Source organism: Papio anubis, chromosome 2, assembly GCF_008728515.1.
Source record: "Papio anubis isolate 15944 chromosome 2, Panubis1.0, whole genome shotgun sequence".
NCBI classification, from domain to species: Eukaryota; Metazoa; Chordata; class Mammalia; order Primates; family Cercopithecidae; genus Papio; species Papio anubis.
The window spans coordinates 147898122-147924602 of record NC_044977.1 but is presented as its reverse complement, the minus strand read 5'-3'; the positions used below and the strand labels follow the sequence as shown (position 1 = coordinate 147924602).

General features: G+C 36.9%; 1 protein-coding gene across 2 annotated transcripts; it reads left to right on the top strand.

Annotated features, from left to right (window-relative positions):
* Positions 1–7: 7 nt before the first annotated feature.
* DIPK2A (divergent protein kinase domain 2A) lies at positions 8–26481 on the top strand. 2 transcript variants are annotated; one of them, XM_003894993.3, is made up of 3 exons: positions 8–1174; positions 19983–20286; positions 23609–26481. In XM_003894993.3, exons 1-3 carry the CDS (start codon positions 518–520, stop codon positions 23938–23940), a joined length of 1293 nt encoding a protein of 430 aa, XP_003895042.1. In that variant the 5' UTR covers positions 8–517; the 3' UTR covers positions 23941–26481. The 2 variants fall into 2 exon arrangements, with proteins under 2 accessions (XP_003895042.1, XP_031519565.1); XM_031663705.1 differs by lacking the exon at positions 8–1174 and adding an exon at positions 17215–19396.

Below are 26481 nucleotides of genomic sequence, written 5' to 3'. Positions count from 1 at the left end.
GACGCGCACAAGCAGGGGTGTGCGGCTCTGGGACGTGCGTTCCCGCTTGTGGGTGTGAGACATCCCAGCTCCTCTTCCCTTTCCGTGAGTCCCTCCTTTCCTCGCAGACCCCACTCGTCGTGGCTGGCTGCCGCCGCAGCTCTCGTGCCAAGCCGGCAGTGCGCGTGCGCGCGGGCACGGGCGCGCGGCCGTCGGGCCCCCGCGCTCCCTCCCCCTCCCGCTCCTCTATAACTTGGCTGGCGTGGAGGAGGCGCCGCCGGAGTCGGAGGGCGGGGAGCTAGGAGGAGGGAGCTCGAGAGTTGTGGAGACTACTGACTAGGAGAAGTCGCAGCCCGCTCAGGCCCGCGTCTTCCCGCTCCCCGTCTTCCTCTCTCACACACCTACTCCGTCCTCCACCCCAGCCCCCGCGCTCGCTCCTTCTCTCGCCCGGGGTTCCTGCCGGTAGCTCTCCGGGTCTTGGCGCGGCGGGGGCGCCCCGGGGGTGCCCTCGCCCTCCCGTTGCGGGCGGGCGGGCGGTATGTGGCGCCTGGTGCCCCCGAAGCTGGGCCGCCTGTCCCGCTCCCTGAAGCTGGCGGCGCTGGGCAGCCTGTTGGTGCTGATGGTGTTGCACTCGCCGTCGCTGCTCGCCTCTTGGCAGCGCAACGAGCTGACCGACCGGCGCTTCCTGCAGCTCAATAAGTGCCCGGCGTGCTTCGGCACGAGCTGGTGCCGCCGCTTTCTCAACGGGCAGGTGGTGTTCGAGGCGTGGGGCCGTTTGCGCCTGCTGGACTTCCTCAACGTGAAGAACGTGTACTTCGCGCAGTACGGCGAGCCCCGCGAGGGCGGCCGCCGCCGAGTGGTGCTCAAGCGCCTTGGCTCGCAGCGCGAGCTGGCGCAGCTCGACCAGAGCATCTGCAAGCGGGCCACCGGCCGGCCCCGCTGCGACCTGCTGCAAGCCATGCCCCGGACCGAGTTCGCGCGCCTCAACGGCGACGTGCGTCTGCTCACGCCCGAGGCGGTGGAGGGCTGGTCGGACCTGGTGCACTGCCCCTCGCAGCGCCTTCTCGACCGCCTGGTGCGCCGCTACGCGGAGACCAAGGACTCGGGCAGCTTCCTGCTCCGCAACCTGAAGGACTCGGAGCGCATGCAGCTGCTGCTGACCCTGGCCTTCAACCCCGAGCCGCTGGTGCTACAGGTAGGCGCGGAGCCAGGGCGGGGGGCGTCCTGGGAGGGGCCGCGCGTGGGAACCGGAGTCGGGAGAAGTGGCTCCGTCCGCGCTCGCCGCCAGTTCGGACTCGGCCCGGCTGGGCCAGGCTGCAGGCTTCGGAAGGGGCGGCTCCGGGGGAGCCCTGGGGCTGTGTAGGGAGGCCGAGGGCGACCTGGCTGATGGAGAGTATGCTCTTGTCACCTAGATTCGGGCGCATTTCGGATTTGACTGCGGATCCTTCAACGCCAGAGGGAGTGCGTCTCTTAACGCTCCCCAAAATGTCTCTGCCGCGAGTTTCCTTCCGCTCGCTTCCCTGCCTTTCTGCTTTTATCTGCCGGGGCTTGCAGGTCCGCGGCGCAGGCTGTTCACGAGCCCTTGGACCCTTTCTTAGTTCTTCTGAAGTGTTTTACACCGCGTTCGCTCTTCTTTTCTGGCGCTGGTGGCTGGCCTAACTTCGGTTTCAGAGTCTTTGTTTTCCCTCATTTACCTGGCAGTCATTTGGATAGCTAATTTGGGGACAAGTTGGGGAGGATGAAGTCGGAGAATGGGACAGTGGCCGGGGTGGGGTTAATCCGTGAGCCGAGCTTTGGGTGGGATTAGAATCAGAGAAACAGGAAAAGTAAGGCAGCGTCGGACTTGGCTGGGAGGGCTTAAGGCCAGAAGGACATTTTCATCCTGATCCTGTGACCTGCCCTATTCATCTGGTAATCTAGTTGAAGGGAGATGAAATAGTAGGCCAGAGCGAGTATCAGGGGAGGAGATTCTTGCCTTTCGCCAATTGCGTTATTTGCTTTCGTCTGATTTTATTCTGAAAAGTAATGTGTCTTTTAGGGGAATAGGATGGAATCTCTTTACTGGTGACATCAAAAAGAGAACAAAAAACAAAAACACTGTTTACTTTCGGAGTATTTACTTGTTTCTGCACATTCCCACCCGGCTTCAGTGCGGTGTCCTTGAACAGTGATTACAGCTGTGGGGTTGTGGTTTCTCTTGCTGTCTACAGGAAAAGTTACCGTGCTCCTTTCCATGACAAGAGAAAAAAATGATTTAAAGTTCACAAGTAATTTTGGTATACTTCACATTCTTTCTGGGTTTTTAAGAATGTCACTGAGGGCTGGAGGGTTTGTACAGGGTGTTTTTTTTTTTGTTGTTTGTTTTTTAATCTAAAATGCATGAATGGGAAAGTGCAGATTTATTTATATTACTTTCTTTTCTCAAGCTCCACACTATCCATTTTAGCCAAAAGAAACCAGCTTCGTTTGATTAGTTCAGCCAAATAATGTAAAACAAATATTTTGCCTCAAATGAAACTTTAGTGTGGGTCTTAATAAATTTCAGGACATCAGAGGCTATGTGTATTGGGTTAATTTTAAAGTCAGAGTGTATTTTAAATACTGCTGTATCTCCTAACTGAATGGATGCATAAAACTGGTTAAACTTTCCATGAAATTTTCTTTTTTCAGTAGTTCCCAAACTAGTCAGTCTCTAAAGGTTTAGCCTATATCTGTGATGTACATACACTTGAACTGAAGTTTCTCATTAAGCTATCTTTAAAAAAAAGAAAAAAAGCCTTGTTTATATTAACAAGGTTGGTTCATGGAGATTGTGTTAGCAATTTGCTGAAGTAGATACCCGGACAAATTCTCTGAGACCCAAAAATTTAGCAAGGAGCTATCTTAGTGTAATATACATTTACTATACTTAAGATGCTGGCGTCCCTACTGAAAGATTTTTTTATTAGGTAATTTTGAATAGTGGTGTACTAGTAACAACTAATAGTAGAATTGATATTTTAAGAACATTGTGTAGCCAGTTCTTTGTAAGTGTAGTCATAGCATTAAATTTGAGAAACTTTGGCATCTGATTTTTCGCTAAGGTAAATTTGTGCTTTGTGCAGGAAGGTTTTATATTTTTTTAAGTTTGAACTTATGGCATTCTCAGTTTACTTTTTAGTTGAGATAAAGTGTGCTTTTATCTTGTTTTCTGTTTAACTTTTCCCTCAAACGTACTCTTTATCTCTTCTCATCTTTAGTGATGAAACAGCCTTTTTTGAAAATGCACAATTATTTTCTTATATATGACACATAATGGCACAATTGCTCTGAGTGGATAAATAGATGGGCCATAGGATAACAATTTGTTTTTGGTATGTGATGAAACATGTCTCAACATTTTAGAGTGTGAGATTTGTAAATTACATTTTAAATTTACACAACCCAGTTCCCGGCAATAGTACTAATACTAATATATGTATTATAATTATAGCTAATTACGTGTGGTGTAGTATAATTTAGGGGTCTTTAGCACCAACCAGTCATATAGGCATGTTATTTTTTTAAAACTGGATTAACAAGCAAGTAGAGGAAGAAGATATTTTTAAGTAAAAGTCTTCGTAGAGCTGCCGCTTTCTTTGTAGAATCACTTGATCTTTGGTAAAAGCTAGTGAATTTACAAGTCTGAACAATATACTTGAGGACTGATGATTGTATAAAACCACCAAAATGGAAGGTATCTCAACATTCTGTGGTCAAGTACAAAGGTTGCTGTACAGTAAGTCAAATTATGATGTTCATTACCTTTGTTAGCTAGGAAACTACATTTTTAGTATTTATACAGGTTTCTATAAAACTGTTTATAGCTGTTTACAGTAATATTGAGATATTAATTGATACTTATAGAAAAACTCAGATTTGGCTGTTTATTACTTCATGTATTAAAAAAAAATTTTTTTAAGAGTACAAATGTTTTACAGCTTTAAGAGGAACTCACTTTTTTCGTCCAGGAGAGGGAGCTACTTGTCGAATTTTTGGACAGCTGGTGACAAACTAGATTTTTCTTACATTGTCCAGAAATTAACAACTTTAGGGGAAAAAAAGTCTTCGAACTGACTTCATCAAAGTATTCTTAACAAAACTTCCAGTGTATTAAGAATGCTTCAGAATAAGCATGTAAAAATTTCTTTTGAGAAGGTGGTTAAGAACTGAAAAATACTTATGAATTTAATCCATTAAACTCACCTCTTCTGATTTGAAAAAAAACAGTAAAATTTGAAGTTGCTATTATGCCTTGAAAGGAGAGGTGAAAGATACTAAGTGTCTGTAAGATGTGTACACACATACCTTATCTATGTAAGGCTGTATAGATTTGTAATATAAATTTCCCTATATGAAATGGCTTGAGAGTACGGCTTTCTTCCTATTGTTGGATAGTTTCACTAGTTTACAACAGTTTATCCATAGAATTATTGTCTTCAAAAAAATGTTTATAAACATCAAGCAACAAGAGAATGCTAGTAGTACCTTTATCTTCTGTTCTAATACTCTCTTTTCGTCTTCACATTTTTACTTTACTAAGAGGTGTATTTTAGTGCCAAGTATACTGTAATCCTGTGGAGAAAAATGGAGGAGAGGAACTATGTTGATTTTTATATTGTGTAAATAGGAGTCTTGGAGTATTCAAAAATTGAGTTATTGAAGTAATTGGCAAGACGACAAGTTATGGTTGATAACTTTTCTGTCAGTATTTGTATTTCACCTATTGAACTTACAGAAAGAGAGAAAGAGAAATGCTGTCTGGATTTCTTGAAGTTCAGACAGAGTCTCTGACTTTATAACCTGAATGTAGTGAAGATGGTCTTGTTTGTAGGAAATGGAGAAAGTTCTTTGTTTAGGGGGAAGAGCTGGGAGTTTTACTATTTGTGGAACTTCATTTGCCTTACATTTTCTGAATTATAATTTTAGTAGGATTTACTTTATTTTTATAGTATGTGACTATCATTAAGCTATGGCTTTTAAGCTTGTTTCTCTGTTCTTGTAAATGCTGTAATACATGCAAAATACTTCACGTAGTATCTGACAAATTGTAAGCATTCCATAAATGTTAGATATTAAATAAAGGTAATTGTAACTGCCTGGTGCATTTGATCAGCTGTTTTGAAGCTCATGTGGGGTATGGATCACCTTAAAAATAACAGTGATTTTGAATATCAACCATAGTTTAGTTATACTGATTTTTGTCCATTTTTACTTTATTTTTTTGTAGAAAACCTCCAATGAATGTTTTTGCCCTTAAAAGTAATTTATATAGGGAACAACATATTTTTTTAAGTTCACTGGTAAAAATAGAGTTTTTGAAGTAAACAAATAGATTATTTAGCTAATGGTACTTTAGAAAAGTTGATAGATTTTTACTGTTGGACTCACTCTCCTCTTTATAGAATGAAGCTATTGGATTAGCTCCTTTCAGCCCCAACATTCTGGGGCTTCCAAACTCTTGACTTGAGAAATTTGGGGGTTTTTTTGTTGTTGTTTTCTTTTGAACTTGACTTTAACGAGTGGGTTTAATTAAGCTCTTCTGAAAGGGGATTGGGAGTTGGATGCTGTCTTTCAAGCCTTTTTTCTCACCCCCTACACACATGAAATCAGATTAAAACAAAACCAAAACCAAAACCTTCCTTTAAGGGGAAATATGTGGAGTTAAGGGTAGCTAAGGATCTTGTGAGGCAATAGTGTGCAAGATCTTTTCTTTTCAAACAACAGCTTAAGGAACCACCTACTTCTCCCTCACTGGCTGTTTCTTTAGTTACTGTATTCCTAGATTTCGGCTTCAAAACACATTGGACATGGTTCCTAGTAGAGCAGTTTTTAATCTAATGAATTTTGTAAGTTTATGGACTTTTTGTGGCTTTTCATCTGAGAGTCCATTGATACTACACTTTTGATTGCCGTTCAAGATAAACAAAAATAATAAAACAATTCTGTGTACCTCAAGTCCAAAAAGGGGGTGGGGACTTTTATTTTACAAAGACCCTAGAAACGGACAATCACTCTTAAGAAAGCATCACTTCCGAATCAGTAGAGCAAAGTCATTTGGCATCCTGGTCTAGTTTCTGGACGTATCCATATCTTTTGACCATTCTGAATTTTGTTCTTTGTATACTTCTGTCTAGTCTTTGAACTATTCTTTATATTTCCATTGCATAGGTTAGCACATATTCTTCACACATGTTGGGAAATAGAAAGCTTGTTTTTATAGGTCTTCTGGACATGGGTGTCCAGCTTCCCAGGGGATTGTCAAACTGGTTTTTATTCTGTTTTTCTGGTTTGTGGTCTCTGGCTTACTTCCTATTTTTCTGTCATTGCTGCTGACTCTTCACAGAATGCTGACTTTTTCTTTCTTCACTTTCACTCATTACCTATACGTTAAATCATGGCCTTATAATTTAAATCTTGCATTTTTCTAATACACTTGATGAACTTTAGTAAATGATTGTAAAATGACTGAAAATTATTAGTGTAAGGTGAGGTTAGTATAAGGTGATAGGAAGTTGTCTGTGAAATTCTTGGGAACTCTTTGAATTTATAACCAAAAGAACTGAATTTGTCTGTTCATTTTACAATCTGTGACAAGGCATTTGGATTGAAAAGATGGAAAACCGGCCCTAGGAAACAAGTAGCTTACTATGTAGGAGGTAGGTACACAAGTGACTAATTAATATACAATCCATGTAATGTAATAAGCCCTATACAAAAGGTGTATATATACACTGTCACATGACTCATGGAGGGACATCTCATTGTATATTGATAGGAATGGTACCAGGGAATGTTTCAGAGATTTTGCCAATAGATGGAGGTGGAGAGTGGGAGGAAGGGTGGAGGAGACAGTATTGATAGAGCATCCGGTTCACATTCTGTATTACCACAAAGTTGTTGGATGGTATTGAGCAAGTCACTTAATGTTTCAGATTCTAAGTTTTTTCCACCAGTAAAATGGGGTTGTTAATACTTACCTAACAGGATTGTTTTAAAGATTAAAGGAGAAAGGATTATTCAAGTAATATGTGTTAAATGTTTTCAGCTGTAAAGCTTTTTACAGTGTATTATGTCTTTGAAAATCAGCTTATTCCATTTTTAGTCAGCTATAATAGTTAAAAGTTCTTTAGTACATTATGCTGATATCTGTCTTAGAAATGTAAAAATCCTACTTTTCTTATTGCAGGCATTGAAATGTCACCGTCCTTACATATACATACATCATATGTACCTATTCAGGCTATAATTTTTTAAGAATAGCAGTTTAAAAGGGGGTTAAGGTTTTGTCTCATATGAAGTATACTGAATAGAATGAATATGTTAGGAAAGAGGGTTTAGATAAGGATTAAGAAATAAAAAGCAAATAGTTACTTTTTTTTCTCTAAATCATTATTATAGTTTAATAATTCTATTTAGTACATTTGTAAATGGTAGTACAAAAAAACAGGTTAAGTCTGGAACTTAGAATCTTAAAATATTTGTAATCTGAAGTAAGTATGATGCTTCAGTGTCTTCTTTGTATTTTTTCTTTAATGCTTTTTTTGAGGTTTACTCTGAAGTGAAAAGATCTGACAGTAATTATGTGGAATTGGTCAATAGCGCCAGGAACTGATCTGTACACCCTTGGGACACAGTAAGGGTCAGTTGACACTAGTAAACTTACGCATTTTTAAAACCTGTGAACAAGTGATTTTTTTTTTTTTTTTTTTTTTTGGTGGGGGCAGCATTTCTTAAGCAATTGATTCTAAAAGATAATGTATTTCTGTTAAATTTAGTTTTTTAAAAATGTGTTTTGACATCAGTTTCCAATTTTAGATACAGCTGTTGGACATGATATTCAGTAAAATAACACAACTTTACTATTTCCAAGGCATTGCTTAATATTGTTGGAATTTGAGGTGGGTGGAAAATGGCATTCAGAAAATTATTTCATGAAATAAATAGGACATATGCTAGGACTTTAAAATCTTGAAATTGTTAATCTTCTACAGTATTTGCCATGGATTTTGGCTGCTATTTAGCAGTATAAATTAAGAAGCTAAGATCTTAGAGAAATTTTAGCAAAAATTCAGTAACCATTAAATCATCCCAGTAATTTTACTATATCTCCCCTCCAGACAGTTCACCAAACTGTGAACACATTAGTCTGTCACCAGTACAGTTGACTAATCTTTATGAACAGCTGTTACAACATGTGTGTTACTACAATGTGATTTCATTCAAATTTGGGCTTTAAAAAATAATTTTAAAACTTAAGTTAGCTCGCTCTTTCTTTTCTGTCTGTCTTTTGACGGTGTCTCTCTTTGTCACCCAGGCCGGAGTGTAGTAGCATGGTCTCAGTTCACTGTAACCTCTGCCTCCCGGGTTCAAGCAATTCCTGCCTCAGCTGCTGGGATTACAGGTGCACACCACCACGCCTGGCTAATTTTTGTATTTTTAGTAGAGATGAGTTTCACTATGTTGGCCAGGCTGGTCTTGAACATCTGACCTCAGGTGATCTGCCCTCTTCGGCCTCCTAAAGTGCTGGGATTACAGGTGTGAGCCACCGTGCCTGGCCCCTTTAAACATTTTCTATCCTTTTGATGACATATACTTTGTAAGAGTATTTTCAAGCTTAAACTTTTTAATTTTTTTGTAGAAATGCCAGTTATGTAGAAAATCGGTATTCACATTTTAGATTGTATGTTTTATTAATAGTTTTTTTGAAGTTAGTTTATTTATACTAAGAACTTTCAACTTTAACAAAAATCAGTCTTGCATGGTAACACATCTCTTGGTCTGTATTCGTTTTCTCTCTTAAGGCCAACTGCAAAGCTATGTTCCTTTTAGTGGAATCTTATGAGGTAATGAAGTATTATAAAATATTTTATATTGTATAAAAGGAATTTTGATCTTTTAAATTTAGTATATAATGTTTTTGGTCATGTAGGAGAAAAAAGAATGCAAGCACTTTTAAGTAGACTCTATTTTAATCTATTAGTCTTATATCATTTATTGTTTGTAAGTAAATAAATAAAACCAAAATGTATTAATTTATGTATCTTTACTCATATATTCCATGTCTACCTTTTTCATGACTGTGTTATAACATGATAGAGTGAAATGGCCTTATTAACCTGGCAGGATGATGAATATTGATCAAAGGGTATTATTGTGATATTTTAAAGACTTGTTTTTTAGAATAAATATACCACAGCATACTGTTTGATTTCAGTATGTAAGATAATCTTGAACATTAAGATTTTAACGTGTGTTTGTTTTTGCACGACATACACATAGACCACGCTGTAAAGCCTGTGTTGAAGATTTCTGTTTGATTCTGTAAGTCCCAACATGATCTGGTCCTTGCTTCACTTTCCAGATTCCATTACCTCAAGTCATTTCTCCATTCATTTCACTGCAGCTGCTTTGGTCTTTTATTCATTTCTGAGAAGATTTTCATGTGCCTAAACTGCCCCATCTCCAGTCTGCTTAATATTAAAATCTTCCTTTAGGTCTCAGCCTAGGTGGAGATCACTTAGGGTAAATAATCAATCTTACATTATTTTTCCAGCATAATGGCTTCTGGAATGCTGCTATGTAATATATAACCTGTTACCTTTATAAAATCTGAAAAATTCTTAAATAGATGGTAAATAAGCAAAAACAAAAATAGAAACAAAAAACCCAAAAAAGCCACCCCAAACTAATAAAGTTTAACTTCAACAGAAGGATATTGGCTTGAGGGGGTTGTATTAATCTATCTTTTGAATCCATTTTGACTCTTGCAAAGGTAATTATAGCTTGACCTAAATTTGCTTCTTACTACCTGTGTGACTTTAGGTAAATCATTTAACACTGTACTAATAAGATTGAATGGGATTTACAATTGAGGTACTATTAAACTCTAAATTTCTTTGATTTTACATTTTTTTTATTGATCACATAAAATACTTGATTTTGATCTTGGTAAATTATAGGTTATTTCAGCATTTGGAATTTGTTTTGTGCTTATCAGTAATAAATAAAAAGCCAGTTAAAATACTGTGTTTATGTGTGTACATGTTTCCAGTTTTTAAATTTCTTGCACTTTTAGTGCTTGTGGATGCTGTCTACATTTCTTATAGCATCAGTGGTTTTAAAGGTTTAGTGACTAGTCTATATATTTCATTATGAATTAGAAATTACTAGAGCTCAGTAAAGATGTTTTTCTAATTTAGTGATTCTTCACTCTATTTGGAAGGGGGTTCATTATTTGTAGATGCCGTTTTAGTAGGTGTTTAGTAGGTGCATGAAAATAAGCATATCTCTTGATGAATGTCTGGAATTGTTATTAAAAAATTTTAAATAGAGAAAGGTCAGGTTACCCACAAAGGGAAGCCCGTCAGACTAACAGCAGATCTCTCTGCAGAAAGCCTATAAGCCAGAAGAGAGTGGGGGCCAATATTCCACATTCTTAAAGAAAAGAATTTTCAACCCAGAATTTCATATCCAGCCAAAGTAAGCTTCATAAGCGAAGGAGAAATAAAATCCTTTCCAGACAAGCAAATGCTGAGAGATTTTGTCACTACCAGGCCTGCCTTACAAGAGCTCCTGAAGGAAGCACTAAATATAGAAAGGAAATACCAGTATGAGCCATTGCAAAAACATACCAAATTGTAAAGATAATTGACACTGTGAAGAAACAGCTTCAATTAACGGGCAAAATAACTAGCTAACATCATAATGATAGGATCAAATTCACACATAACAATATTAATCTTATATGTACATTGTGTAAATGCCCCAATTAAAAGACACAGACTGGCAAATGGGATAGAGTTAGAACTCACCAGTGTGCTATATTCAGGAGAACCATCTCACATGCAAAGACACACACAGGCCCAAAATAAAGGGGTGGAGAAACATTTACCAAACAAATGGAAAGCCAAAAAAACAAAACAAAACAAAAAAAGTAGGGGTTGCAATCCTAGTCTCTGATAAAACAGACTTTAAACCAACAAAGATCATAAAAGACAAAGAAGGGCATTTCATAATGGTAAAGGGATCAATGCAATAAGAAGAGCTAACTATATATACTTGCACCTAATACTAGGAACACACAGATTCATAAAGTAAGTTTTAGAGACCTACAAAGAGACTTAGACTCCCACACAATAAAAGTGGGAGACTTTAACACTCCACTGTCAATATTAGACAGATAAACGACCAGAAAATTAGCAAAGATATTCAGGACTTGAACTCAGCTCTGGACCAAGCAGACCTGATACACATCTACAGAACTCTCCACCCCAAATCAACAGAATACACATTCTTCTCAGCTCCATATTGCACTTATTCTAAAATTGACCACAAAATTGGAAGTAAAACACTCCTCTGCAAATGCAAAAGAATGAAAATCTTAACAAACAGTCTCTCAGACCACAGTGCAATCAAAGTAGAATTCGGGATTAAGAAACTCACTCAAAGCCACACAACTACGTGGAAACTGAATAACCTGCTCCAGAATGACTACTGGGTAAATAATGAAATTAAGGCAGAAGTAAATAAGTTATTTGAAACCAGTGAGAACAAAGATACAACATACCAGAATCTCTGGGACACAGCTAAAGCAATGTTTAGAGGGAAATTTATAGCATTAAAGGCCCACAGGAGAAAACGAGAAAGGTGTAAAATCGACATCGTAACATTGCAATTAAAAGAACTGGAGAAGCAACAACAAACAAATTCAAAAGCTAGCAGAAGACACGAAATCACTAAAATCAGAGCAGAACTGAAGGAGATAGAGACACGAAAAACCCTTCAAAAAATCGATGAATCCAGGAGCTGGTTTTTTGAAAATATTAAAAAAAATAGACCGCTAGAAATACAAACTACCATCAGAGAATACCATAAACACCTGTACGCAAACAAACTAGAAAGTCTAGAAGAAATGGATAAATACCTGGACACATATACCCTCCCAAGATGAAATCAGGAAGAAGCCGAATCCCTGAATAGACCAATAACAAGTTCTGAAATTGAGGCGTGATTAATAGCCTACCAACCAAAAAAAGCCCAGGACCAGATGGATTCACAGCCGAATTCTACCAGCGGTACAAAGAGGACTTGGTACCATTTCTTCTAAAACCATTCCAAACAATAGGAAAAGAGAGACTCCTCCCTATTTTATGAGGCCAGTATCATCTTAATATCAAAACCTGGCAGAGACACAACAAAACAAGAAAATTTCAGGCCAGTATTCCTGGGCCAATATTCCTGATGAATAACAATGTGAAAATCCTCAATAAAATACAGGCAAACTGAATCTAGCAGCACATCAAAAAGCTTATCCACCATGGTCAAGTGGGCTTCATCCCTGGGATGCAAGGCTGGTTCAACATATGCAAATCAATAAATGTAATCCATCACATAAACAGAGCCAATGACAAAAATCACATGATTATCTCAATAGATGAAGAAAAGGCGTTTGATAAAATTCAACACCCCTTCATGCTAAAAACTCTCGATAAACTTGGTATTGATGGAAGGTATTTCAAAATAATAAGAGCTATTTATACAAACCCACAGTCAATATTATACTGAATGGGCAAAAATTGGAAGCATTCCCTTTGAAAACTGGCACACGACAAGGATGCCCTCTCTCACCATTCTATTCAACATAGTATTGGAAGTTCTGGCTAGGGCGATCAGGCAAGAGAAAGAAATAAAGGGTATTCAAATAGGAATAAAGGAAGTCAAATTGTCTGTGTTTGCAGATGACATGATTGTATATTTAGAAAACCCCATCATCTCAACCCAAAATCTCCTTAAGCTGATAATCAACTTCAGCAAAGTCTCAGGATACAAAATCAGAATCAATGTGCAAAAATCACAGGCATTCCTATACACCAATAATAGCCAAATCATGAGTGAACTCCCATTCACAATTGCTACAAGGAGAATAAAATACCTAAGAGTTCAACTTGCAAGGTATGTGAAGGACCTCTTCAAGGAGAAGTAACAAACCACTGGTCAAGGAAATCAGAGAGGATACAAACAAATGGAAAAACATTCCGTGCTTGTGGATAGGAAAAACCAATATCATGAAAATGGCCATACTGCTCAAAGTAATTTATAGATTCAGTGCTATCCCCATCAAGCTACTTTTGACTTTTTTCACAGAATTAGAAAAAAACTGCTTTAAATTTCATGTGGAACCAAAAAAGAGCCCGTATAGCCAAGATAATGCTAAGTAAAAAGAACAAAGCTGGATGCATCATGCTACCTGACTTCAAACTGTACTTTAAGGCTACAGTAACTAAAACAGCATGGTACTGGTACCAAAACAGATATATCGACCAATGGAACAGAACAGAAGCCTCAGAAATAACGCCACACATCTGCAACCATCTGATCTTTGACAAACCTGACAAAAATAAGTAATGGGTAAAGGATTCCCTATTTAATCAGTGGTATTGGGAAAACTGGCTAGCCATATGCAGAAAACTGAAACTGCACCCCTTCGTTACATCTTATAAAAAAGTTAACTCAAGATGGATTAAAGACTTAAACATAAGACCTAAAACTGTAAAAACCCTAGAAGAAAACCTAGATAATACCATTCAGGACATAGGCATGGTCAAAGATTTCATGACTAAAACACCAAAAGTAATGGCAACAAATGCCAAAATTGACAAATGGGATCGAACTAAACTAAAGAGCTTCTGCACAGCAAAAGAAACTATCATCAGAGTGAACAGGCAGCCTACAGAGTGGGAGAAAATTTCTGTAATCTATCCATCTGACAAAGAGCTAATATCCAGAATCTACAAGGAAAAACAAATTTACAAGAATAAAACAACCCCATCAAAAAGTGGGTGAAGGTTATGAACAGACCCTTCTCAAAAGAAGACATTTATGGCCGGGCATGGTGGCTCCTGCCTGTAATCCCAGCACTTTGGAAGGCTGAGGCGGGTGGATCATGAGGTCAAGAGATTGAGACCATCCTGGCCAAACTGGTGAAACCCTGTCTCACTAAAAATACAAAAATTAGCTGGGCATGGGTGCACATGCCCTACAAAGACTTGGAACCAACCCAGTCAATGCCCATCAATGATAGACTGGATAAAGAAAATGTGGCACATATACACCATAGAATACTATGCAGCCATAAAAAGGATGTGTTCGTGTCCTTTGCAGGGACAGGGATGAAGCTGGAAACCATCATTCTCAGCAAACAACGCAGGAACAGAAAACCAAACACCGCATGTTCTGACTTATAAGTGGGAGTTGAACAATGAGAACACATGGACACAGGGAGGGGAACATCACCCATCAGGGCCTGTCAGGGGGTACGGGGCTGGGGGAGGGGGATAGCATTAGGAGAAATACCTAATACAGATTACAAGTTGATGGATGCAGCAAACCACCATGGCACGTGTATACCTATATAACAAACCTGCACGTTCTGCACATGTATCCCAGAACTTTATAATAATAAAAGTGTAAATACTTCGGTAAATAATTCCTTACTACATAGTGTTGAATGTGCAACGTACCTTTCATATCTTTTTTTCTTTGATCCTTAGATTGCCCTGATGAATATGGTGATACAAATATTCCAGTTTTACAGAGGAAAAAACCAAAGCTCAGAAAAGTTACTGCTTTGCCATCGTTATAGCTAGTGAGATGTAGGGGTGGAAGGGACTTCACAATCTAGCATTGTAATTTAAGATTCATTTTTCTACTTATATACTATATTGGCCGTTAAATATGGAAATTTTATGAAATACTGTATTCCTATAAAGAGTATAAAGTATCCAAATTTTCCAGTCTTTAATATTGATTACATACATTACATATCACCTTCTCTTAAGGCGACGTTAGTAGTTTTGTTTCTGAAATCTTGGCTTTCAGATACTGTCAGTATGTACAATATTGTTATTAGTATTATTTGAGTTGTATGCTATGCAAGAAGTAGGTTGTGGTTTTGTAACCAAATTTAAAAAAGATGCCTAGACGTGATTTATATTACACTTCAAATTCAAAACAAATTTTGCTTTAAAAATTAAAAGTGAAAGCATTTAATATTTTTTCAGCTCTTAGCAGTTAACCATGCTGCTTTTCTAAAGACATCTTCTTTAGTTATTACCAACTTAATTTTTTAAAAAAATACAGTTATAGAAAAGTAAATATATAATTGTTTTGGGCCTTTGTACAACCGTTAACATTTACTTTAAAAAATTCTATGTTTTACACTTAATGTCATATATTCAATCCTGATTAAAAGCCTAGCAAAATTAAGTGACGTGCCTCCAATCTCGAGTTAGGACTGATATCATTCTAAATTTAAATGTTCCTTTTTTCATTTGAAAAGTATTTGTACATTTTGTTCAGTTGTAAATAATTTATTAAAATCACATTTTATTTTATTACTTTAAACTATATGCTTGTGCTAGACAATCTGAAAAATCTGATTTAAATTTTGTTTTTAAATAGAAAAATGTAGACCTTAGCAGTAAACTTTCTATCCTACCTAATGTGTTTTATGCACTGTGGGAGTTTGGTAATCAGGAATAAGTTATTTTCTGACTGCTTGATACGTTTAACAAATCCAAGTTCTAACGTATATAAATTTTGTCTCTCAAACTCTGCTTGACCATGGTAATTTGGTTCTAAGCCCGAATTGCATTAATAGCAAATTACAAATTTTTGGCTTTCCTTGAGGATTTTGTTTGGACTACAGTGTGTTTGATAGAATTGTATTATCAGTAATGAAATCTGACTTTTGATTAGACAATGAAAAATTCTTACCATCTGAGCAAATGGTGTCAATTCATTTATTAAAGTTCTTCCGAAAGATTAGGTAGCAAACTATATGAAAGAACTATAGTGCTCTTCTTAAAATGAGGCATAACAGAATTTCAGTTAACATTGTCAGAAAGCACTCTATGAATATAAAGTTGCTCAATGTGACATTTACTTATATATGTTACCCTCTTCTATGGGGAACTTGGGTAATGAAGTGTAGTTTTGACTGCCGTTTGTCAGTTGGAAAGGTTCCAAAAACAAGGAAGCATTTATACATGTGCAGATGTTGGCCCGGTTCCTCATTTCTCCTGTTGTCAAAGACCATTTTATTTTCACAAAGATACGTTTGTATCTGTTCTACAATATGGCATGTGAATAGTATACCAGTAGTGTATGGAGGAGTTTTTTGTTTTACTTTTTGCATGACAAAACTGTGTAATCTTACATATTTCTTATTTTAGTGCTTTCATTTTTATGTCAGGGTCTTTATACCTGAATGTTTCTGGGAAATAGTTAAATCTTTTGTAATTGTCTAACAAAAATTTCAAGGTCATGGAGGTATTTTAAGTTAGGGGAATAGCTGAGAATGCTGTTTGGTTCCTCAACAGTTTTTGTATTGCACATTGGACACAAGTAATCTCTTTTTCTAATTGGACACAAGTAATCTCTTTTTCTAATTCCCAAAATAAATTTTAAAATTCTCAGGCAAGGCACAAAATTAGATATGTGTTTACTTCTAATTTCTAAAGAACCAGTACCTATGACCTCCTAACTAAAATGGAATCAATTAAATTACTATGATTAATGATTCATATATATCTAAGTTTTTCATTTACATAATTAGGATTTCATCACAAAGCTGCAATATTAAAATTTAAGAGAAAAACGTTACATACCCAAAGAACAAGTACAGATATTGTGCATTGTTATAGTTGAAAGGGAGCAATTGAAATTGGTAATTCTGGATAAAGTATAATTCTCGATTTGTTTTTTGTTTTAAAGTTGATAAAATTTTAATGCAAGGATATTGAGTTGTGACAGTTTTATAAAGCTCAGGGCAAAATTAATATTGCCTGTTTTCCTAAGAGATACAAGAATAGGAGCCTGATTTTGGGGTCACTAAGTGTATGTAGATTGTTCAGTTTCTAGCAATAGAGTATTGATACAGGCATGCCTTGGAGATATTAAGAGTTTAGTTCCAGACCACCTCAATAAAGCAAACATCATGATAAAGTGAGTCATGTGAATTTCTTGGTTTCCCAGTGCATATAAAAGTTCTGTTTACATTATACTGTAGTCTACTAAAGTATGTAAGCATTATGTCTAAAAAATATATAGATACTTTAGTTAAGAATACTTTTTTTTTGGCTAAAGAATGTTAATGATCATCTGAGCCAAATCTTCAGTGAGTTGTAATCTGTTTGCTGGTGGAGGGTCGTGCCTCAATGTTGATGGCTGCTGACTGATCAGGGTGGCTATGACAGTTATTTCTTAAAATAAAATGACAAATGTAGTTTGGTGCATCAGTCGACTCTTCCTTTCACGAAGGATTTTTCTGTAGCTTGCCATGTTTTTCATAGCATTTTACCCACTGTAGAATTTCAAAATTGGAGTCAGTACTCTCAAACTCTACTGCTGTTTGTCAACTAGGTTTATGTCATATTCTAAGGCCTTTGTTGTCATTTCACTAATATTCAAAGCATCTTCACCAGGAGTAGATTCCATCTCAAGAAACCACTTTTTTTGCTCATCCATAAGAATCAACGCCTCTTCTTTTCAAGTTTGATCGTGAGATTTCAGTAATTTAGCGTCCACATCTTCAGACTCCACTTCTAATTGTGCTTCTCTTGCTATTTTCACTCTATCTGTAGTTACTGCCTCCACTACAGTCTTGAGCCCCTCAAAGTTATCCATGGGATTTGGAATCAACTACTTCCAAACTGTGTTAATGTTGATATTTTGACCTCCTCCCATGAATCACAGATACACTTAATAGCATCTCGATTGGCAAATTATTTTCAGAAGATTTTCAATTTATTCTTCCAAGATCCATTAGAGGAATTACTATGTATTGCAGTGATAGCCTTACAAATTATTATTTCTTAAATCATAAGACATGAAAGTTGAAATTACTCCTTGATCTGTGGGCTGCAGAATGGATGTTGTTAGCAGGCGTGAAAACAACATGAATCTCCTTGCACACCCCCATCAGAGCTTTTGAGTAGCTAGGTGCATTGTCGGTGAGCAATAATGTTTCAAAAGGAATCTTTTTTTCTGAGCAGTAGATCTCAATGGTAGGCTTAAAATATTTAGTAAAGGATGCTGTAAACCATTGTGCTGTCATGCAGGCTTTCTTGTTACATATATAGAGTGAAGGCAAATCAATTTAGCATCATTCTTAAGGATTCTGGGATTTTTGGAATGGTAAACAATTATTGTTTTCAACTTAAAGTCACCAGCTGCATTAACCCCTAACAAGAGAGTCTGCCTTTGCTTTGAAGCTTTGAAGCCAGGCATTGACTTCTTGGATCTAGTTGTGAAAGTCCTAGGGAGCATTTTCTTCCAATAGAAGGCTGTTTGATCTACATTGAAAAATCTGTTGATTAGTCACTTTCATCAGTTATCTTAGCTAGATCTTCTGGATAACTTGCTGTGGTTTCTATATCAGCACTTGCTGCTTCTCTTTGCACTTTTATATTATGGTGATGAATTCGTTCCTTAAACTGCATTAACCAATCTCTGCTAGCTTTAGACTTTTCTTCTGAACTCTGAGCCTTCATAGAATTGAGGAGAGTTGGGTTCTCATTCTGGATTAGGTATTGGCTTAAGGGAATGTTGTGACTGATTTGATCTTTCACCCAGATCACTAAAACGTTCTCCCTATTAGCAATAAGGCTGTTTTGCTTTCTTAACATTTGTGTGTTCACTGTCGTAGCACTTCTGATTTCTTTTGATAATATTTCCCTTGCATTCACAGCTTGGCTGTTTGGGTTAAGAAGCCTAGCTTTCTGCCTATCTCAGTTTTAGATGTGCCTTCTTCACTATGCCTATTGTTTCTAGTTTTTGATTTCAAATGAGAGACCTGCAACTCTTTTCATTTGCTTACTTAGAGGCCATAGTAGGATTAATGGGCTTATTTTCAGTATTGTTGGGTCTCAGGGAACAGGGAGGCCCGAGAAGAGGGAAGAGTTGGGGGAACGGCTGGTTGGTGGATCAGTCAGAACACACACATTTATTGATTCCTTTTTTTCTCCAATGTTCATTTTCTAATATGTATTTTAGCAGTGGAAAGTACCTTAGATAAAGCCTATTATTTTACTTAAGGTGAAAATGAATGTTCATGGCCATGGAACACTTTTCTTTTGATTTAGGATGATAATCTTCCCAGTAGTTTTAAAATCCATTAGAAAACCTTGCTAAGATGAGAATAATTTTGAGGCTGGGCCAAGGAGAACAGAAAATATGGCTGGGAAAGGGAAACAAGATAAACTTGGACCAGATGTGCTCAGAATGGAGGTTGCATTAATAGGATATCAGTTTGTCCCTTCCAAACCTTTGGATGTAGGGTAAAAGACACCTCTCAAGAATCTTTCCCTGAATTCCACCCCACCTGCTTCCTGACTAGGTAAGGCCCCTGCTAAATGCTCCCCTGGGACCTGCACTGCTGCTTAGTAACTAACACGTTTCATATTCATAATTATTTGTTTGGTGTCTGCATGCTTTTCTAAAATAAAAGCCCATGGCTAAATGGAGACTGTTTGGTTCACCCTTAATTGCCACCATAACACAGTTCCTGATGCCTGGTAAATAACTGCTGGTTAATAGGCTGCAGTGCTATCGGTTTAAATAAAAGGATTGGTTGACTACATTTACACAAGTGAAGAAGATAAGGGAAAGCGTAAATACTTTCAGATTTGGTAATAAAGACAGTATCTTCCCTCTTATTGATCAATTTGGTTCTTAGATTTTGATAAGCAAGACTTGTCATCCTATTTTAGCTTTATAGTGTAAAGTTCTTTATTTAAGTATTTTTCAGGTCCATAGTACTGGTATGAATTAGGAAAAAATGAATTTAGTCTCTAATAAACTGTCGAATGTAGTAAGAAAATCCAAAGTCATTCCTAGTTGCAATTTCTACTGAAAGGATCTGAGGATAGACCTAGGATATATTCATCAGAATCTCTTGTAATATTAAGATAATTCTTTTGTAGAGTTTTCCGTCTGATGAAGGTTGGCCATTTGCAAAGTATCTTGGAGCTTGTGGAAGAATGGTGGCTGTAAATTATGTTGGAGAAGAACTGTGGAGTTACTTTAATGCGCCATGGGAGAAACGAGTTGACCTCGCTTGGCAATTAATGGAAATAGCAGAACAGCTTACAAACAATGACTTTGAATTTGCACTCTACCTCCTGGACGTCAGCTTTGACAATTTTGCAGTTGGTCCTAGAGATGGGAAGGTAATCATTGTGGATGCTGAAAATGTTTTGGTTGCTGACAAAAGATTAATTAGACAAAGTAAGTATATAGTTTTTAGATTTTTTTCTACTCATTTTTTCCTATGTCAATATAATGTTTATACTTGTATGAAATGAGCCTTGAATTTCCTCCTTAGATGGCAACTTTACACGTCTTTCTTTGCTTTATATAACCACTGTCAATAAACGAATACAGATACTCTTTGACTTACTAGGGGGTTACATCTTGATAAACCCAGTCTACGTTGAAAATATTGTTATTTGAAATACATCTAACATACAGGGCATCATAGCTTAGCCTCGCCTACCTTAAACATACTCAGAGCACTTACATTAGCCTACAGTTGGGGGAAATTGCATAAAGTAAAACTTATTTTATAATAAACTGTTGAATATAATTATATTCATGTAATATGTTGAATTCTGTACTGAAAGTGAAAAACAGAATGGTTGTATGGGTTCTTGAAATATGGTTTGTACTTTATTTAACCATTTTGGTGATTCCTGGCACTGCAGCTGTGAGTTTGGTTTGATATTCTGATTATTACATCTCACCCAAAACTTTGCTCTCCGTTTGTTTTTGAGTTCTTCACAGGATAGATGGATGGTGTCTGAAGTGTTTTGAAAATTAAATGCCATGGAAGTTTTAAAGCGTCAGGGACAAAGCCTGTAGGTCTAGAACCAATTCAGTTAGAAAAACCAAAGGGTGAGGGTTTTATATTTTTTAATCCCTTCTTTCCCCCTGATAAAAGTAATATGAATATCTTTTGACAAAGGCTGAAAATTTGTGGCACCTGGGGAAAAGTTTATGTGACAGCCATATATTAGGTTGACATTTACTTTTTGCATGATCTTAGCATGATCCTATTAAATACTTGATTTTCCCACCCCTTTGTTCAGATTTTATACTTACCAGACTATTTTCTGATTATTTATTGACTTGCCCTGTAGATCCTCCTATGGGAGGTGAATATCCTGCTGTGAAATATTCTACTCTCTATTTACCTCTTCCAACATTTGTGAATATTGTAGCAGCGTATACTATGCTTTCTTTTTTAAAGTGTACACAAGCAGGTGGTTTTTATTATATTCACAGAGTGCAATTTTCCTAAGCTTAAAATAATTATTTCAGTGTTTATAAAAATAATTTTTTAATAATTCATTTTATGCAGACATTCCTGGAATAATTATTACTAATTCCTGACCTTAGATGAATCCAACCATATAGCTTCTGTATTCTTGCATTTCATACAGTGAGCATTGCTCTAGTGCTACTTTAAGTGTGGTCATTTCTTTTCAAATGTCTCATGGGTCCTCTAAGTAGCCACTTTGCAAAAGCCTCTGTCTATTCATTCACTCCCTTTTCTTTCCACTTTCTAGTAAATTACCTTTATTTTATTTCTTCACAGGGAAATTGAGATTTTGCTGTGGCAACTCCCTCAGTGTCCTTTATTGTCTAAACCTCATTAAAACAACACACATTGGTCTTTCTTTTTCAGATAGATTCTTTGAGAATTTGTTACATCAGTTACCTTCTTCAGTGTCCCACCTCCTTCCTTTAATATCCAGCGTTTCTTTTGCCTCCCTATAAAAAGTATATATAAGATTCTCTTCTGCTTCTCCTTGCTTGTCCACTGTTTTATTTAAAAGTATTTATTGCCTTTCTGCTTCCTCAGCCTCTATTCATTCCTTAGTCCATTAAAACCTGACATAGACCTCTGCCTTGCCATTAGCAACTACCTAATTGGCAAATTTGTGAAGTGATTTTGACTAGTATCAACTTCTTGAAGTTTTTTCCTCCGTTGGAATAGTAACCCTAAAAAAACATTAATCTTACTACTCCTTTGCCTAAATGGTTTTAATGACTTCCCATTGTTCTTGAAGTACAATCCAAACACCTTACCAGGGCATAATCTGTAATCTGTGTGACTTGGCCCTCTTCTGATTCTTTTTTTTCTTTTTTTTTCTTTTTTGAGACAGGGTCTCTGTCACCCAGGCTGAAGTGCAGTGGCATGATCGCGGCTCAGTGCAGCCTCGACCTCCCTGACTCAAGTGATCCTCCTGCCTCAGCCTCCCAAGTAGCTGAGACTACAGGCATACACCACCATGCCTGGCTAATTTTTTAATTTTTTGTAAAGGTGGGATCTCGCTATGTTGCCCAGACTGGTCTCAAACTTGTGGGCTCAAGCAGTCCTCCCACCTTCGCCTCTCAAAGTGCTGGGATTACAAATGTGAGCCCACCCCGGGTGCCCAGCCTTATGTATGTATGTATTTTTCGAGTGTTTCATTTTTAATACCCCTCTGTCTATTGCCCTCAGTGCTTCTGCTACAATGGTCTTTTGTTTTCCTGAATGAATTGGCCCACTTCTGGGTATTCCCATATGCAGTTTCCTCTTCCAAAAATGTCTCTTCCTTCCATATACAGCTAGCTATTTGTTTTTCAAGCCTTGGCTCCTTCAAGTACGTGTGTGCTTATGTGTTCTCAATATGCCTATTATCCCTCTTATCTCAAACTCATGTGTCAAGTGTAGTTCTAGTTGCACATATGACATGCTGCCACCTGATACCTTATAGCTCCTTTATATTTATGTTGTCTATATATAAAATATTGACACTATTATGCAATTGTACATACCTTGTCATCCAATTAGAACCTTAAACTTTACCCATATACTTACTTATTTTTACCTGAAATGTTTCCCCAATCTAGCTTTTCATTCTGGGCCCTCTATAGTTGCTGTCATGGTCTTAATCCTTCCAGTCTTCAGGCTACAGTTATCTTTCTATAAAATGAATTATGGTCATGATTACACAAGTTACGACCTATTCCTCTAGCATCACCTGTATCTCCTTGCCACCTACCTTTCTCACACTGTAGCCACAGTGAACTTATTGCCTCGTCAACCAAATGGAACAATCTCTTAAGTCCATGCCTTTGCATATACTGTGTCCTGAACCTAGAGTGCTATTTTTCCTAGTTTCTTTTCAGATTTGTTACTTTTAAGACCTAAATCAGATGTTCTCCTTTTTGCAGTCTTCTACAGCCCCAGGGATAAGTGCGAATTCCCCACTATTCCTGTAGCATTGTGTCGTTTTCTTTATGGCACTTTCTGTGTACCATGGAAAGTCACTAGACTAAACCTGTAAGTGGTAGGGACCTTTTTGAATCTTTCTGCCTAGCGTTGGTGGGCTCTCAGTGAATGTTTGTATGAATTTATATATTTAAATGTTTAAAGTTATAATATACTTTTACCTAAAAGTGTAGAACAAATACTATTAATTAGTGAAATATTCTATTTTTGGAAGCAATGAAAACTATTTAAAAATTTTTTTTTCTACTTCTGCTTTTCCTCCTTTCACAGATAAACCTGAAAATTGGGATGTATGGTATGAAAGCAAGTTTGATGACTGTGATAAGGAGGCTTGCTTATCATTTTCAAAAGAAATTCTTTGTGCTCGTGCCACTGTGGACCACAATTACTATGCTGTTTGTCAGAACCTCTTATCCAGACATGCCACCTGGCGTGGCACTTCTGGAGGACTCCTTCATGATCCACCAAGTGAAATTGCCAAAGATGGCCGGCTCGAGGCCTTGCTGGATGAGTGTGCCAACCCAAAGAAGCGCTATGGCAGATTCCAGGCTGCAAAAGAACTGCGTGAATACCTAGCACAATTAAGTAACAACGTGAGGTAGTCTATGGTGACCTTTTCTTTTTTCCTTCATTTAAACAGCACTGGCTAAAACTAAACCACCAAAAAACTATCTGAAAAAATGAAATTTGGAAGTGTTACATTCAGAGGATGATAAACTTGCACTGATAGATCTTAATGTTAACATCCATCAAAATAAGACATTACTTCAAAAATCACATGATGCTTCTGCAAATAAGTATGTTCTTATACTTTGGAGGCTTGAGCTGTCATCAGCTGCTCCCCACTACACCGGAATGCTTGAGTGGATTAATGAATATTGTTAAGCTATTGGAATTGAGTCTGATAGTACATTGACTTGTGTATCAAAGGGTACTTGGTACTTAGTTTGCATTTACTATCATGATTTTGTGAATCTCTTGCATTTACTTTGAATGTCAAGTCAGATTGGCCTGTTTTATAGGCCGATTTTTCCTTCTGATGTGTAGGGTTTTTTCCCATTTTTGTTTTTCTTTTAAATTAAATTTTGAAAATTCAGGTTACTGTAGGTGTTCATTTAAATTTTTACTAGTTCTCATTCAGTGCTATTTGGTACGTATTTACTGTTAGGGCAGGATTCCCAGGTTTACTGTGTGTGTGTTTTTTTTTAAAGAAAGCTAAATATTATATTATGTAAATACTTCTTTTCACCACCTTCTGTAGTTTCACCATTGCATGGTATCATTTCAGGTTATTTAACAGTTACATCCCTCTATGCCAATAATTACAAGTATACACTAAACATGAAGTTTGGCATATGTTGCAAAATGTCATTTTATCTTTTACTAAAGGCTTTAAGAAGAATATACTAGAATCTGTATCTTGATGTTAATTTTGATTCAGAAAAAAAATACAACCCAGTATCTAAAAAGTGTTAGCTAGTCCAAGATAGTAATGCATATGCCAAAGAAATATTACACCTAGTCTCATGTTTAGAATTTAAAATAGAATTGGTCACCTACTTATTCTTACCACCCTACTTCCAGTTTTCTAGCTCTATCATTATTAAATTCAGATCTTCCTGATGATTCTTTCTGTTGAAAGTTAAACTACTGCTTTCAAGTAATTTAAAGTTATCCTACCTTTTACTAGTAGGTAGTTTTGCAAAAGTAACATGGTAGCCATTGTTTGAATTTAATTGGGCATCATAACCTTTTATTTGTTGAGGAACTAATCATTATTACTGTAAAGCAGACAAGTTAGCCAGTCAGCCCACTTTGGTCTTCTTTACCTAATGGTTAAACATCAAAACATCAAATTTAATTATTTGCATAGAAATGTGTGGGCTCTTTAAAAAATGTTACGGTATGTAAGTTGACTATCACTAACAGGTAATATTTTTCTGTTTGAAGTTGTTACTTTTGTTTACAGCAAAATTTGATGTAGTGTGCAGTAGTGAGCTCTAGACTGATCTTTTTCTAAATCAGAAAGTGATTAAAGTACGCACAACCAAAGCCACGTTTTTCTTTTTCATTTATTCAGCAACTATTTATTAAGCATCAACTCAGTGCCAGGCACGTTACTAGCTGCTACATACTGTCTGAACATTACATACGGTTAAGTAACTTTACAATTATTATCAAATACTTCAATGTACATATTTCTTAAGTTGAAATAGCATTAACTAGGATAATGCATTCATGTTATTTTATTGTCTTGTGATAGAAATTCAACTTGTACCATCTAAAACTAGGTTGCTATAAAAATAGGAGGATGAAGTCAATAAAGTTAATTCCAATTTAAAAACTGGAAGGAAAAGGTAAGAGCTCTCCATTACAAAATAGTTGTATTATGTTAATTTTTACATATTAGTGCATTGCATATATCAACTGGCCCTCAATGAAACATTTAAGTGCTTGGAATTTTACTAAACTGACTTTTTTGCAACTTTGGGAGATTTTTGAGGGGAGTAGTTAAAATTGCCAAACACCTCTTACTCAAAACTTCAAATAAAATACACATTTTGAAAAGGGAGCACCTTTTATATTTGATAAGTTTTCATTATAAATCTTACAATACCAATCACAAAGAGGTTGTCTGTCTATGGTTTAGCAAACATTTGCTTTTCTTTTTGGAAGTGTGATTGCAATTGCAGAACAGAAAGTGAGAAAACACTGCCAGCAGTGATTGCTACTTGAGGTAGTTTTTTATAACTACCATTTCCCCTCCATGAAATTATGTGAAATTTATTTTATCTTTGGGAAAAGTTGAGAAGATAGTAAAAGAATTAGGAATTTAAAATTACAGGGAAAAATATGTAAGTGAAAAGCAATAAATATTTTGTTCACTTTGCTATCAAGAAGTTCACTATCAGATATTTATTATATGGCAGCAATTTATATTTTTAATCATTGCCCATTAATAGACGCAGTAAAATATTTTTGAATCAGACATTTGGGGTTTGTATGTGCATTAAAATTGTCTTTTGTACTGTAAGTTACTGTTAATTTGAATATTTTATCAAACTGTCTCCCTGTGCCTTTATAATATGAAGTTGTTTCTACAACTTTTAATGATCTTAATAAAGAATACTTTAAGAATGACA

Coding starts and splice junctions, on each gene's coding strand:
- DIPK2A (XM_003894993.3), top strand. CDS start 518: ATGTGGCGCCTGGTGCCCCCGAAGCTGGGCCGCCTGTCCCGCTCCCTG. Junction 1,175..19,982: donor CCGAGCCGCTGGTGCTACAG/GTAGGCGCGGAG, acceptor ATTCTTTTGTAG/AGTTTTCCGTCTGATGAAGG. Junction 20,287..23,608: donor CAAAAGATTAATTAGACAAA/GTAAGTATATAG, acceptor CTCCTTTCACAG/ATAAACCTGAAAATTGGGAT.